The sequence below is a fragment of the Solea senegalensis genome, linkage group LG18 (genome assembly GCF_019176455.1).
Source record: "Solea senegalensis isolate Sse05_10M linkage group LG18, IFAPA_SoseM_1, whole genome shotgun sequence".
NCBI lineage: Eukaryota > Metazoa > Chordata > Actinopteri > Pleuronectiformes > Soleidae > Solea > Solea senegalensis.
Genome location: NC_058041.1, coordinates 12928564 through 12944862, shown reverse-complemented (window position 1 = coordinate 12944862; position 16299 = coordinate 12928564). Strand labels below are relative to the sequence as shown.

Genomic DNA, 16299 nt, shown 5'->3' with positions numbered 1-16299 from the left:
AAGCATTTTCGGAAGGGGGTTAGGGGGTGGTGGCTGTGTCGTTATGTGAGCCAGCACTGCTATATTAGCGTGGTTGTGAATAGAGCAATACAGCTGGCTTGGAACAAAAACTGCAGCATCTCTTTCATCATCAAATAAAAAAAAAGTACGCAAATGAATGTATCATTTTCCCCCCCTCACAATTCCTTTTCCGTCGACCCCTTGACAGAGATGTTTACAGATAGCTATCATTCCCCCTCTTTTTCACATTTGCGCTTGGACATGTTTCAAAAGACTGGGCCTTTTCATCTCCCCTCTCGCTGTGAGGAAATTTGCTCCTTAATGGCTTTCAAAACAGGAAGCACACACAATAAAAAAAGGAGAAGTGAGAAGAACGCTTCGCTCCCCAAGTCGCCTCCCCACCCTCACCCTCCTTCAGTCGACGCATCCTTTGCGGAGCCGAGTGCTGCGGCACGCTGCTGCCGTGCCAAGGTGCCAACTGTGCCAGTCACACTGACCTCCATCTGCAGGCAACTTGATACCATCTCTCCAACTGCCGCGCACTCCCACTGAATGGGAACGCTCAGTCACAGTGAAGTCTGAATGCCATTCAAGGCTCAGGCTCGGAATTGTGTTTCGACTTTTGTGTGCTATTGTATTCTTTGTTCACAGCTGTTGTGTAAAAAAAATCCTTTATCAGTAAACTGAATACTAAAAGGGTTGTATTGGTGGAATGCACAGAGGAATACATTACTGCCAATGTGCAAATCATTGCACTATCAGGAAAATTAGAGCTGATTTTTCACAAGTCTTTATCAATGACCCTCAGAGGAGCGAGGGTGAGAGTAAAACTGCTGTGGACCGGCTCAAATTACTCCTTAGAATGGTCCCTTGCCAAGTACTGAGCTTACTATTTTAATAGTATATGTAGGTGTCTGTTTACTCATGTAGTATTCATAATTCCGCCTCCTGCAGGGCATACGTGTCCACTGAGTGCCCTTGAACATGCCATGAGTAGTCTTTCTGCGCCTCAACTAAAAAGAGACCTGAAAGACAGCTACACACGCTTCCGCACAGTTGGATAAAACAAACCTTAACCACACAACTCAACCTCACCAAAGAAGTAGCTTTTTTTCAAAAGATGTTCAGAAGAGTGTTTTTCTCTCTCCGCATCTTTGCTTTTTCTCTCCCTGGGTAAAAAAAAAAAAAAATGCATAATTTTTCAGCAAGAAAAAAAGAAGACGAAAAAAAACTTAACTCCCTCCACTCCCTCCCATTGTGCCATTTCCGTGTAAGGAAATGTTCCCTCCCATTGATTTTCTCCCAGCCAGGGCCCTACCCGAACACAAGATGCTTCCTTGCTGGTGTCATCTCCTTGTGCCTTTCTCCTTTTAACTGTGTTTTCCTCTTGTGGCATAATGTACATCTGCCAAACTGGCAGTGGGGAGGGAGGTGCGATGGGGAAAAAGGGAAAAACTGATACAAGCAGACTCCAAAGTTTGGGCTACTGATTCCTTTTTGATGCAGATGGGGGGAAAAAGAGAAGTGTTCAAAGCTGCGGAGAGTGTTTTTGATCACAACTACAGTCGAGCCATTTGCTGATGTTGTTGGTAGTAAGGCTCGATGATTGTGCACCACATTGTCTGCACCACATTGTTTTGCACTATGTTACGGTTCGGCTTCTGATCCTGTGTGGTCAGACGCCATTTTAATACGGTGGCCAACTTGTGCCGATTTGCTTACATCATTAATGAGCCAAATTGCCTGGAGAGAGAGTGTCAACTCTGACGGAGCATGAAGAAGAGGGCAGATTCGATTTACAGCTCATGGAATAACAAAGACAAAAACACAAGTATGGGCAGGAATACTCCGGGTTTACGGCGCAGAGGGAAAGAAAACATGTGCATGTGTAGCACAGTGAACGAGGGAAGGTGGGGGGAAAACCAGTGAGGTCTGTCAGAGATATTTCTGACATCCGTATACTCAGGACGCGTTAGTGAAATCAAAGGCAAGACGGAGCTACGTGCAAAGATCCAGATGGAGGGAAGAACTAACAGGAGTGTTTTGCAGCCTGTGCAGCGCCTCATCCACAGCTTCTGTTCACTGCTCCGACGGCCCTCTGTGATGTGTGCCTGTGTCCACTGGGGGCTACAATTAGTCCATCAAACTCATTCCAGCCGGGAATCCACGCTGCCTCTCCAGTCCCCTTTGCTGGCTCTCTGCAAGCCTGGGTTCCTCTAAATAGACAGGCAACTTGTAAGACTAGGGGAGGTAGCCTTTGATGTACCAGGTCCTGTCAAAGCCTCCCGTTTGCACATATCACGACTGGAGAGATAGAACAATTAAAATGGCCGGAGAGGCAGGTTTACAGTGTGCCCTGTGTTCACCTGTGCACCTACAGGACACCAACCTTTACAGGTAGACGTGTGGGTGCATCTATGACTGAGTCAATAACAATATCAAACAATGTAATGTCAATATGCTAAAGGTTCACCATGTATCGACATTAAGTATTGTGCAAACCCACTCTGAGACATCACATCACTTCAGGTCATTGTCTTGTTTCTTGTTTCCACAACTCTCAGTTCTCATCTGACATTTATCACGATAATTATCAATATTAACTGCGGCTGAACAAATTGGAGAAAATGTCTAATTGCAATGACAGATAACGCCTTTTGTGATGTTGATTGGCAAAGGCATTTTTAATTCAAACTTTAGTTCTGTATTCAGGTTTGACAGATTATATCACTGATACTGATACCATAAAGATACATGTCTATATACATATATATATATAGATAGAAAGGGTCTGCTATGCTGTATAACTTATATCTTATATAACTTATATATGATTGCATTGTTTCAAAATGCAATTTTAATTAAAAAAAAAACCAAAAAACCATCAATTGTTCAGTCCCAATGTCGACGTCGGCCATATCACAAAGCCCTATAGTTGCAGCGTGTACAGAATCAATTCCCCGGTGCTTGACGAAGAAACAAGTCACCTGCCTGTTGACACATATGTTTGTGCCAATGCTATAAATCCATCTTGAGGTTTCTCTTGGCTTGTGACTGGCTGGCACTGTGTCTGAATGTTTCTGTCAGTTAAGTGCTTTGTACCCTGAAGGGTTCATGCAGCATTTCGCAACCTGTTCTGGCCTGTGTCCATGCATTGTCTTTGCTTTCAAAAAACATCTTACATACATTCATTTCACGAGCTCAGTAATTCCCAAATAGATCATGATCATTGCATTTGCACACTTGGTGCCATTTTTTTTCTTTCTAAAACAATGCATATCTTTTGAACGTACAAGTCTTCAGAAAATGTTTCCACAGCTTTGCCAGCCCAAACAGAAATCCCATGTTGTGTCCAGACCCCAAAGTGAATAAACTGCGGACGAGAGGTTCACATGGGCTGCTGTGTTACATTGTGTAAGACACCGTTTTCACTTCTGTCTCTGCTCCAGTGGCTCAGTGGCAGATCGCCAGATCGTCATTTCTCAGCACTGATTTCCTGTCCCACTACTACACATGCATACATAAAAAAAACACTCATTTGCACTCTCAGAGTACACAAATCACACAACCCCCACCTGCACATACACAACATCTTCCTGCCACACACACACACACACAGAGGCTCAGCCAAACACGAGGACTCCATTATGTCGAGGAGGATAACAGTGACTCCAACCTGACCCGGCTCTGCCGCTGGCGTGAGTGTGCCTGAATTTACTGTTCGAGGTAAGAGACGACTGTCCACAGTCTAAACAGGTGTGTGCTTATGCAGATGTGCAGCTGAAAACATGTGGTTTGCATTAGTCGCTGCACCGGAGCCAAAGCGAGCTTTGCCTGGAGCACTTGAGTAGAACATGTCATTTGAGGTTAGCAATCTATTCACTTTCAATTCACTGAGGTTTGGACGGGAATATTTCCACAAAATTCCAAAAGGCACATATATAAATAATCTATTTGTTTGTTTGTTTGTTTTGTTTTTGTCTAACACTGAACGTACCGAAAGGAGAAGCGAAGGAAAAATAATATTGATCATGTTGAGCCTCTGCAAAGGTTCCTGCCTTCACTTTAAATGTGTTTAACTCATTTGCTTTAGGCCTAAATGCCTTCAAATGCAAGAGTTCACAAAGACTCTGTGATGTCCAAACACAGTGGTGTATAACAGAGTCATGACTGCCACATCATCTGAAGACACATCAAAAAAGTCACTTCAAAAAGCAGATATTTCAAATTATCTTCAGGACTGATTCCAATCTGCTTTTATTATGAATCCTTAATCCCAACAGGCTTATCTGTTTTGAGTTATTGGGATGTAAAATAAATCAATTATAAATCAACAGAGGACAACAACAATTCCATTATCGTATTGTAATTATTTCCATTAGTATCAGCACATTAGCTTTTCAAAACCAACAGATGAAGTTGTTGAAAGTATATGGCTGGAGTACAGTGGGCTACACGGGTTAGTGATTTCATTGTGATACTACACAAACCCCCAAAAACTGAGTTGGCATAAATTGCACCAACAAAACAAAAGGGAAGTCATGCTTCAGGGAAGAAGGAGGTATTCTCTCTCCCTTGTTGGTTATCCCAGACTTCTTCTAAAGGATCTGGCTTTAAAAAAAAAAATGTCATGGATTCCAGTGAATGCCACTGAGAATCAAGCGAGCTATTCATGCTGCCAGTTGATTTAGGCACGCCTCGCTACACACCAATCAGCACGGCCCCGGCCTCGCCAGCCACTCACTTGTCTGCCTTTCCAACACAAGATGGAGACAGTGCCAAAAGTTCCAATTAAAATATCCATTTGTGATGTCTGTGCAGAAAAAAAAAGAAGAACAAAAACAAGTAGCAGGCTTTTTTTTCCGATAGCGTAGGAGAAAATACAACAAAAGCTGCCAAAATTCTGTGGACAAGCCATATACTTAAGAGTTTTCTGTCTACACAAAGTAAATAAGTGTGAGGAGTGTGTGTGTGTGTGTGTGGGCAGGATGTCTGTGTGCGAGAGGGAGAGACAGACAGAGCACGTGCGTGCGCGGGAGTGGGTGCTTCTTGTTATGGAGGAACAGAGCATGTTGCAGATAAGAGGGCATTGCTGTTCAAAGAAGGAGGCAGGCCGGTAAAGTGCGCGCCGATTCGACATCATTGCCTCACTGTCCCTTAATGAGTCTGGAGAGGAAGCCTGGTGTCCACTGAATCAGCTCCTGTCTCGCTCACAATCACAACTGCTGGGCTTTTTTTATTCAAATCTCACACCCAACTGTCACACAGCCAGTCTGGCCGCGCTGTTTATCTTACTCCAGGAGGATGTTAACAAGACAAATGAATGAATAAATACACAAATAATGCGTTTAGGTAATGTTAATAATGTATGAAATGGAAGCTGCGTTTTTGACAGTAGCGTCGCACTAAGGATTCGTCCCAACTCTGGTGACAGGCTTGTTTATTATTTTCCCAGCATGCAGTTCTGTCTGGCCGAGTGCTGAGCGTCTATAGTGTATCTCCCTGATGAGAAAAAGTGGTCTGACACTTTATTCTCTCCCATGAAAAGCAGCTCACATAACGTGAAGATTGAGCCAACTCTCCCTTCATCTGAAACCCTGAGTATGATGATCCTGTTAATCTCATGGAATCCAGGACTCCTTCTCACCCAATCACGCTCGCCTCCTGCTATGACATGACTGGTTTCAGTGACGGTTTAACAGGTCATTCCATTAGAGTGGATGTTTTTTTTTCTCTCTCTCCCTCTCTCTCTCTCTTTTAAACTGCTCGATAAATAAATACAAATGCATGTTCACACCTGTACAGGTATGCAACAGCAGCCCCGATCGCACCATCACCTGCCTCCAAAGAGTGTCCCAAACTTCCAAGACTATTAGGAAAAAAAGTCAAACAAAAACACACAAACAAAGAGAAAGAAACAAAACATCGAGAAGCGAGGGGGGAAATGCTCAAAGAAACTGACTGGGTAGGAAAATAAGTCACATCAAATTCTTTCCCCGGGCCGAGACAAAAGCAGGGCCTGGCACTCAGACACCACCAACTACACAGACTTTAAGAACAGAAGAAGAAGAAGAAGAAATAACAACATGCACATCAAAACAAGAGTCAAACAAATCCAAGAAAAGTTCAGATGGGTCTTCATTGGAAGTGCAGAGAGGAATGAAGGAATGAAATCAAATAAATTGGGGGGTGGGGGTGTTAGTCTCGTTCAGGCTGGAATCTGAAAATGCTGTTTAGACTTTATAAAGAAGGTGACAGAGGACGATGCTAAATGACTCAGAAAGCAGATACCTGGTGTTTACCCCTGAAAACTGTGGAGAAAAGCCCCTCTCCTGTTATAACGTGGGTGGGAACAGCAAACTGAACTCAAGGCAGCTTAAGTGCTCTCTGGAATCACTCAGCATTCCATCGTCCTCTATGCACACACACACACACACACACACACACGAACCGAGTTCAGATGTGACTGTGACAGTGCATTCATCCATAACTGTAAATTGTCCTTTGGGGAATTTGGCGGAGCTTCATATTCTCCGTATCTTTCCCCACTCTGGTCCCCGTCTCCCCTCCGTCTCCAAAAAGCTGTCTCCATCACTCTCAATCACAAGCTGCTCACACATACTGGATGTATCCAAGCTGACAGTCGCTCCAGCAACTGCAGGATCGCTCAACGCCAAGTCATTGCAGATCCGGATAGATTCGCATGGCTGTTTGGAGGCGAGGAGAGCAACAGTAAACTTCCGGTGCATCCGCAAAATGCTGAATCGTACTTTGATTATTGACCGTGTGTCTAAAATGGGACGCGCTGCGTATACGCGACGTTTGTCCGACGAGAACCAGACTTTTAAAATATATGTAAACATTTAGGTCCGACTGAAATGGCACTAAGTCAGATTTCTAAAAGTTGTACTAACACACCCAGATAACTGATTGGGAGTTGAGTTACTACTGCGTGTGTACTTTCAGAGTGGGATTCAAGTTGGCCTGGGAGCTCTGCACATCCACCACACCTCCCATCCTTGGCTAAATGTTGGAGATTAACAGGATTTTTAAGTCTTTTTAACGGTTTGATTCCTGTGTTGGATAGCTTGGAACCTCACCAGAGCAGGTACTAAAAAAAGCCGGTACTATCCCTAATGGAAAAGCAAAAAAAACCAAACAAGTAGAGTCGAGCCGTGCCATGTCGTTATTGACTGTTACGTGGAAAAGCACCATAACAAGGTCTATGACAACAAGCTGAATATCTTTGATTTGTGATCATGCTAATTTCACATTTTTCACCCTTTTATGGACCAAATGACTAATGAAAATAAGCCTTGGTTGCAGCCCTAATACATTTGGGATAATTAACTACTAAACTGGAGCATGATTAATTTAATAATCCATTAAAAACCAGTTCACACTTACATGTAAGTGGATAAGCAGGAAGAAGCAAAAACCCATGTCAGCAGTTTCACTGCAGACTGGCTCTGGTGAACATTATACTTAGTCTCCACATCCTGATATCAAACGGTGAAACGTGGCATTCAGAGCACTTCTTACACATTAGGAAGATCAGACAGGCTGCTACATTGTGCTAACTTTGCTCTGGAAGCCTGACTTTTATTTTGTTCTTATTAACACACAGAAATCACGCTCCTCTGGAAAGTACAACTTCCTGTCTGCTTCAGAGACGCTGTCAGATTAAAGGGAGCACCCTCACTATATTTGTTTCCAACTTCACTTTCATAAAGTGCTATTGTGTCGACAATACACGCACGCCACAACACTTGTATGCGTATGTGTCAGTGTCATAACACCCAAGAGCCAAAAACTACTTGTCTAAATTCTGCAGGCCACCCCAGGGACTCTCACTAAGTCACTTCACCCCGTTCTCAAAAGTTCACTTCCAAACTTCCTGGAAAAGGGAGCTGATATTTCTGAGGAATAACAAAGAGGGTTAGTGCGAGCAATAACATCGTGTTTAATCCCACACAATTCTGCCTCGTACCGGAGTGAGAACTGCAAGCCAAGAGGGACTTGCAGCAAAAACAAATTAGCTCTCCTGCAGACGGATGCATGTTAGCGACGCATAACAACAGAATCAAGTGTCACGGGTTTATCTCTGGGAGGGGGAAAAAAAAAAAAAGAGTCACAAATAACCAGCGCTGTGCTACAAGGAATAAAGGTAACCAGAGTGGAAACACAACACTGACAAATCCAGCAGAGCTGAGGTTGAGTTTTTAAAAAACTTATCATGTATTAACATTGTTTCCCCCCCCCACCACCACCACCACCAGCCCTGGCCCCTTCTTCTCTCTCCACAAACTTCTCCTCCTCTCCACACTCTGCTCAAACTTCAGCCGCTTCCATGCTGCTGCTGGGAAAAAGAAAAGGGGAAAAAAAACCAGGTCACAGATCGCCTTACTCCAGTCTGCCTTCCTATGGTCGAAATCCCCTCCTCCCCTCCCTCCTTTCCTTCTCACTCAAAACCTCATTCCATTGCTATGGCCAAGTCGCCCCCACACACACACACACACCTCACCGCCACCCAGTTTAGTTCCTTTCCTCTCTCATTGCTCCCCGCCCCACCCTTCCCGTGCCCTCAGCCCTGTGCTAATTGGTAAATCTGTTGAACCATGCCAGCCCCAACAATAAGACACCTGGAGTTCTGTCAAAACAAGTTTCTCTGTGAAACGGCCTCCAGTGTTAATACAGTAGCTCGCTGGGCTCACGGAGTCTGTCGTCGCTCACAAGGCACGCCGTCCCGCACAAGGGGGGGAGGGGGGCGCAATTCATCAGCGCACTCGGCTGTCAGTCTGTGAGGACTGAGGAGTGATTCATCATAAATTAGATTATCTATCAATATCGTTTCTGAACCTTGATCCTGGATGTTTGTGCAAATGAACTGTGACCAAATCGTGATTGCCGTATCGCTGCAGAGCACGCCAGCGCTCGGGGCTCGCCTCACTCAGCTCAGCCCAACAAGTCACATCTAATCAGTTCAAGTGACTGGATGACAAAGTTTTAACCTGATCTGACCTGGCTCTAACTGCCTGTCTTTCAAACCTCAGGTTACACCTTACATACAGGGACACTTCATACACTCGTAAAGACAAAGGTGTGTTTGTAAGACACAGACATGAACACACATACACGCAGAGAGACAGACAGACAGACAGGCACACCCAACAATGATCCTGCCAAACCTTGTCAAACAAGTTCTAGCAAAGGTGCTTGAAGGAGAGAGGAGGGAGCCAGGAAGTTGTAGCGAGGCATGTTTGTTGTTTTTTGTTTAAATCCTCGTAGATTTCGCCATCGCATTATTAGCAGTTTGCACAATCAAGCATTGTTTTCACAGTCTTTCCTCCTTTTTTTTTTTTAAAGGACTCGTGTTATTTACTGACAACAAAGGCCCCGCCGAGAGCGAAAAATCAACAAGCAATTGATTAGTCAAACAATTCAAGCAGGCAATCCACAGAGCCACGGTCGCCTCAGAGGAGATTAATACGTTCCCCCTCTGGGCTTCGTAAAAGTCAGCCACTTTCTGGCTTCACAGAGCTCGACCAAAACAAGGCCTGATGTCGTCCTGAGCGTGTTAACTCTGCAGCCAAATCAAGAGTGATTCTACCTTCACACTTCATTTCCACACAGTTTCTTTCAAGTGTTCGACACAACAAAATGTATTCCTTTAATGGGCAGAGAGAGACGACCACTGCAGCCATAGAAAGAAAACTGATCAGTATTGCTTAAAGACGAATTCTCTTTGCGTTGTTTGTGCGTAGCTTAGCGTAACTTCCTGTCAAATTTGGGGAGGAGTCTCACAAAACATCACAGAGGGCAGTTTCTGGGCTGGGACACTACTCTAGAACTAGAGGAGTGCATGAAGTGTTGTGGGAGACATAAACTGCGTGTCATTGCTCCATCCATTTCTTTGTTCTTACATTCAGGCCCAGATGTTGTGGATAAAGAGAACTCTTCAAAACAGCTGTGCAAAGAAACACAAACACGAGAGAAAGACTGCTTTCTCCTGTTCATAGATTGTCGGCTTATTCAAACCAAATACATCCACATTTTTCTGACAATGACTTCCACAGCTAAAGAAAAAATAATAATAATTCTACCATTAAACCAGAACCATCCAGAAAGGCCCGTTAGGAAACAGAAGGCAAACAGAACCTCGACATATAAAGAAATCTGCTGCAGAGCAAACAAAGCTGCCCTAAGAATCTGCACCGTATTTGTTTAGCGTTCAGTCAAATGTACGAGGCACGTAACATCCAAACATTGCTCTGACAAATGTTCCACCTGAATTGGCATTTTAGACATTAAAAAAAAGCAAAAAAAAGAAGCACATTAGCAGCAAAGCAGCAGCAGCACTGAATTAGCACAAAGCACAGCACAGCATGATTATCATCACCAGCAGGATTTGGGTTTTTCATTCATTCATTGTTTTGCTTTCAAATCATCAGTTATCAGTTGTTAATTGGTGTGTGGGTTGTGGAATCATCCAACAAAAAAAATAAAAATGATAGTATTATTGTAATAACCCACATAGATATTTTTGGAATTCAAAGTTCTCTCACCAAATGAAATTGGTGAAGGCTCAGATCTGACTGTCCAGGGAATTCCCAGCAGAAGGGCCCCTGAAAGGCAAAGATGGACGTTCCCAAGTCACACAATTATATCAGCTCTCCATCTCTCATTCACTCTCTCTCTCTATCACACACACACACACACACACACACACACACACATATGCACATCTGCACACAATCCCTGCCAACCACATTTTTATGTAAAAAGCAACGTGTTCTCCCAGGAAATAATGCTTCCCCTGGCTTTTTAGTTATTTAAACTACGAGCTCATCTCTGCTGGCTCAGCTCTCTCTTGGGTGCATGTTCGGCCCCCTTATTACTTATTTTACACAGATTGAATAGACGAACACTGGCTCTGAACTGGAAACATGGCTGTTGGTACTGGCTGGCTGGTTGTTTAAGCAATAATTCACTTTAGTAGAACAGTTAACATCCTTAGCAACCACACCTTCACAGATGTTCAGGAGCAATCAGCTGGTCTGGGGATCCAATGTTGCTGCCGAGGCAGCTAGATCAAGCACTGAGACGTACCACTAATACCACCTGAGCGTCAGAGCCATGTTTCTCTTCATTTTTGGGGCTGTTAAAAGCGCTGATATATAATAGGTTTCAAATAAGAGCTGGCTATGGGTCCCCAGAGCAGCCATCTCTAATATTCTGTATCACTTCACTGCATTGTGAGCCCTGAATCTGAAATTAAGAGCTGTCTCTTCTCATATTTCTCACTGTTTAAATACACATTTCTTTCATCCAGAGGTTAACCTGATCCAGATTTGTATCCACTGCCCCTCACAAAAAGGAAAAACATCTGATCTCTTTGGCAGATATTTGGAGATGACAGAATACAGGTAAGGAAGAAAGAGGGAGGAAAATACAGAGAGGGAGATATAGATTTCCTAAGGAAGAAAGGACATGCTACTAGATGTCTAAGAACATGCAGAGGAAATCAACAGGGCCTTTAGTTTACTGAAAGGCACCAGGGCATAAAAGCTACTGTGCAGTTTGCTTTCTCTGCACCGACATCACTGGGTTCTATTTGTTCATGTGCTTGAACCTGGGGCCAGCAAGATAACTTTTCATAGCAGCGAGACAGTGAGCACTGTGGTTACTGGTGAAACACACCACACACCACACAAACACATTCACACACGCTCCCAGATACAAATATGTATTCTCCTTTTAAATGTGCGTGTCCAGCATAGAGTCACACGTTCCCTAGGGTAGCTTAAGTTCACGGAGTTTATATATCGGTCAAATACCACAGCTGGGGGGAAGGGAGGGGGGGACAACGACAATGGCCCTAGAGATATTCAGACACGCAGATATGAAAAGCTGCTGTTCACATAAGCTACAATCACATGTAGTGAAGGGAGTGTCCTTCATAGCGTTCAGTGCAAATTCAATACACACAACTCGCTTGACTTTCTGAGTTCTGGTCAGTTACGACTAACATCAGCGTCAAACCCAATTACCCCAATTACGCAGGTGCCCTTACACCTCAACATGTTTAAGTGCTGTGTTAAGTCAAGGAGGAGCGGGGACTCTTCAGCCACTGTTGTCGTATTGTTGCCGACTAAGCCAACACTAAGTAGATTGTCTCCGGGGACAAGCGCCCGTCCAGACTGCTGGACAGATACAATGACTGAGGTGCTCTCATTTTCATTGTCACAGCTCCTGGGCCTGACGCCATGTCTCGACAGCCTCGGATTTTGGCCCGAGCTGATGATGTCAGCGTGACCCCTTGAACGGACGACTTGTTTGCAGGAGAAGGCAGCAGACAGACAGCTGAAAGACACAATGGTCTCTGTCTGAGGTTTGGATGGTGTTCAAAAAATAGAACCGAGCAACAGAGATGGCAATTTTTAACCTCGGTGTGTATGTCAAATAAAGCTGCAGTGCGTAACATTTTGGTGATTCTTTTCCTGGGTTTTTGAGCAGTAGAATTCACCTCTGAAACCAAAATCATGGGTGATTTTGTGTTTTCAGTCATACTCTGACCTGTTTGCGGTCGTCCTGCTTTACTAACTCAATGTTGCTGTTGCCTCCATCTATTTTGAAATGGAAAGAATCGCAACCAGTCATGACGTCAGAAGAAACTGAAGTCCCGTTTTGAAGCAAGAATCACGATGCCATGTTTATGTATTGCAACCCAAGTTCAGAGGTGTCTCCTGCAACCAGGGTCTATTTAGTTGTCTATTTTCCTCTAAATGGCAACATGATGTACAAAATTGATCAGCGTGTGCTATTGAAGACCCAAAATTTGTGATTGGTTATTCAATATATTTTGACTTCCTTCTTGGCTTTAGGAGGAACGCAAAAGATATACAGTCTATGTAATGCTGCCTGGCAACACAAACTCGAAACACCGCTATACTGAGAGACACAGAGAAATCCGTGTGAAGCTGATAGGCTTAGTTAGCATTGAGTGAGCTCATTTGACAATGGTTAAAATGCAAAGGGATTTAAAGTGGATTTGTTTGTATCTTAAAACAGTTTTCCAGATTCCCATATCGGCACAAATCATTATATACTACAACGTATCAACATTCATTTGAGGAAGGATTTATAAATAAAAGACCCAATGGTAAAATACCGTTACATCACTCACTCCTAAACACAAAGAGCGATTTGCAACTCCGTATCGAAAACAACAATAAATAATAATGAGATCTGAGTGTTTTCCTTGCAGCAGTGGATGAACGTGGCTGGAGGGATGCATGCACACGAAGAAGACAAAAGGAGGCCAGAGAGGTTATTTGGAGAAGGGCTTGGAATGCAGAGGGAAAGAGCAGCTTAAGGTCGACAGGATAGTGAAAGCCTTCTAGGTAAAGCCTGTGGACAGTGTGGGTGGGTGCCTGCTGACCGTGGGGTCGCTCATTAACAGCTGAGGAGGCCAGGCCTCCCAGAGTCCGGAGCGATTGTTTGGCCGACCCAGGTGCACGGCCTATTCAGACCACAGGAAGGCCCTTTTATCCCTATTACTCCAAAATAGACAGACAATTGGTCAAGGAGGGTGAATGTGATATGCTCTCTGTCTTTTCTTAAACTGACTGAGAGGAGCAGTCACATAGCCACCCAGTGCTTTGGCCCATTTTGGGCATCTACAGCCACAGTCTTTTTTTTTTTTTTGAGGCTAACACGATAAAAGAAAAATGTTCTTTTTATATAGTATCAGCAACATGTGTGTCTTTTCACACAGCCCTTTCCCAGTACACATTCTTCAGAGAAACAAGAGAGGCTGAATGGGAATGAAATAAGCATGTTCACTCGCTGTAAAGGCTCAGGTGGGAGGTCTTGCAGGCCGTAAAAATGGCCAGATTCCATCACTTCCTCCGCGCTAATTACCATACACTTGGAGCAAGTGCCCTCCCTCGCTTCATCCCAGGACCCATGCTTCACTACCTCTGACACACACACACACACATTCACACACAGACACACACGCACACAATAACAACACAGCGAGGTGCAGTTGGGAAATGGTTAACACTCCAGCCGTCCCCTGCTGCCAGTGAAAGCCTACAAAACAATGGAGTCATTGTTTGGCCAGGGCTAGGCTCTAGACTCTGAGGCTGTGTGTGTGTATGTGTATGTGTGTGTGCACTTATACAAATGTCAGGAAAGTGATTTGAGAGTGCAGGCCCTTCATGTGTGCATGTTTCTGCCCCAGTTCTCATACAGGCTAATTCATCAAAACATAAATTGTGTCTAAAATACTGCATTCTAAACTCACTGTTGTTACAAGAGTGAAAATGAGAATGATAAAGTAAAATGAGATGCTTGAATTGCTTTCAGTCAGATGATGTCATGACTCCTGCTGAGAGCTTTACTGCATCACTGTTGATGTTATCACATTTAAAGCCGGGGTCTGTAATTTGTTTATAAAACAATTCTTGTGTTTCTTGTTGAAATCCCCTTCAGGTCTCGATAACCATCAATAAAAAAATAAAAAAAAGAGTCTTCACAACAAGAGAGGCGTGCACCACTGGTGCAGAGGCGATAGCCAGGAGTTAGCGAGTGAGGTGCGGAAAAATGCCAGGGAAAGTGCAGCCAAAATTCACAGTTCCACTGCAGACAACAACTTCCTGTGTTTTGAGGGCAGCGCTTTGACAGGAGAGAGTGGGATGTACCGTATGCATGCTGTTGCTTTATTGTGGGCTGCTATCGCTATCGCTTTTCCACAGACCATAGCTTTAACGTAGTGCATTTACAAAACAAAACAAAACAAAAAAACAATCTGTTGTGTTACTTGTTTACTGCAAAAACCACCGTCTAAATTACAGAAGTGAAAGTGGTCAAAAACACACACACACACACACACACACACCACTTCCTTAATTTATCCACCAACTTTAAGCTGCTGCCGGCAGCGAAGTCTCTACAAATACTCTTCGAGTCTGCAATGTCAAATTAAACATCACAATAAAAGGCAAGTAGACAAAGCACAAACTGTTACGATTGTTCCCCCAGGAGCTGTGTGAGGCATAAGAATGTTTGTGGGAGTCTCTCTCTGGAACATTAAAAAAAAAACTACAAATACATCAATAGGTGGATAAATAATGAATAACTTTAAGCCAATGGCATAAAGGTTCAGCGGCGGCAGGTTTTGAGGCTGCCTGCGGGGTGGTCAGGAACTTCAAAAAGATCCAGCGTGGCCCCCTTTGAGGGTGTGATAAACAGTGTGCCCTCAGAAGGACCAGCCTGCGTGAGGTCACTTCCTCTTCTTTTTTTTGGGCCCGTCATCCTGTATTCCATCTCGGCTGAGCCTTCATGCAGGAGCATCTGTCCGCATCGCCATCCCCATCCATCTCCCCCTCTAGGCATGGGATGCTATAACTTAAAACCAGTAACCAGCAACCAGCCCCTGCCTTCTCTTCTCCATCCTTCTATATCCCTCTCTGTATTTCTATTGTTGTTTCAACTGTTTCAGGGTCACCCAGGCCTCAGATCGCCATTATCTAGCAGGTGAGCCGACAGCTTCTTATCACTGCCAATGCAGCCTGCGAGCACTCCAGACAGTGAGAGGTCAAGGTGACAGAGTGTTTCTTCGCATTTGTAAACAAAAAGCAACCACCGTTTACAGCCCAATTTATTGATAAGGGGATCACGTACTGCAGCATGCCGGCCTAAATCCTCTGGTTAAAAATAAATAAATAAAAAGCTAAACTTGATTGAGTGACACCAGTGGGAGTCCGTGTGGGGTTATCATTGGCATTCACAATGCTGTCCAGAGTAATCTGTCTTTTCTATATGTACGACAGCCAGTATGATGCAAACCAGGGAAACATTCAATCACACTTCCGTCTCAGTGAGAGGTGGATGCTGGAGCAGGATGGAAAGGAGTGCCAACAATACAAGCTGCATTTCACATTCAATTTCATCACTCGCGCTTAACAGCGAGTTGTGTGCCAATGCAGTGATGCTGCAATGCCTCTGATCTTAGCAGCCTGTGTACTCTATCAAACAGATCACACCAGGGCTGGGCAACATGACCACAAATATTACAATATATTCTCCCATATTGATCAGTGTCAGTGCTAATCATGATGCGCATTTAACAGCGCTCCCACTGCCTCGTCCTGCTTGTTGCTTGGAAGTGAAGTTCCGACAGAAGAAAGAAAGCAGAAGGGTTCATTTGAGTTCCCGATCCTGGGATATTCATCATCGCGTTCAGCTGCTATCTTGACCTTGCAAAGACGTCTTTAGAATTCAAAAGGGTCT

At 44.1% G+C, this 16299-nt stretch overlaps 1 protein-coding gene across 19 annotated transcripts in view; it reads right to left on the bottom strand.

Annotated features, from left to right (window-relative positions):
• The window catches only part of tcf7l2 (transcription factor 7 like 2), a 90782-nt gene that overhangs the window by 41458 nt on the left and 33025 nt on the right, over nt 1–16299 (bottom strand). For 10 of the 19 annotated variants that reach the window (XM_044014764.1, XM_044014765.1, XM_044014769.1 and 7 more), the window contains exon 5: nt 10566–10625. The exons of the other annotated variants lie outside the window; for them this stretch is intronic. In XM_044014764.1, coding sequence (XP_043870699.1) covers nt 10566–10625 — 60 coding nt within the window. The remainder of the gene's footprint in view (nt 1–10565; nt 10626–16299) is intronic. 19 annotated transcript variants of the gene reach the window in all.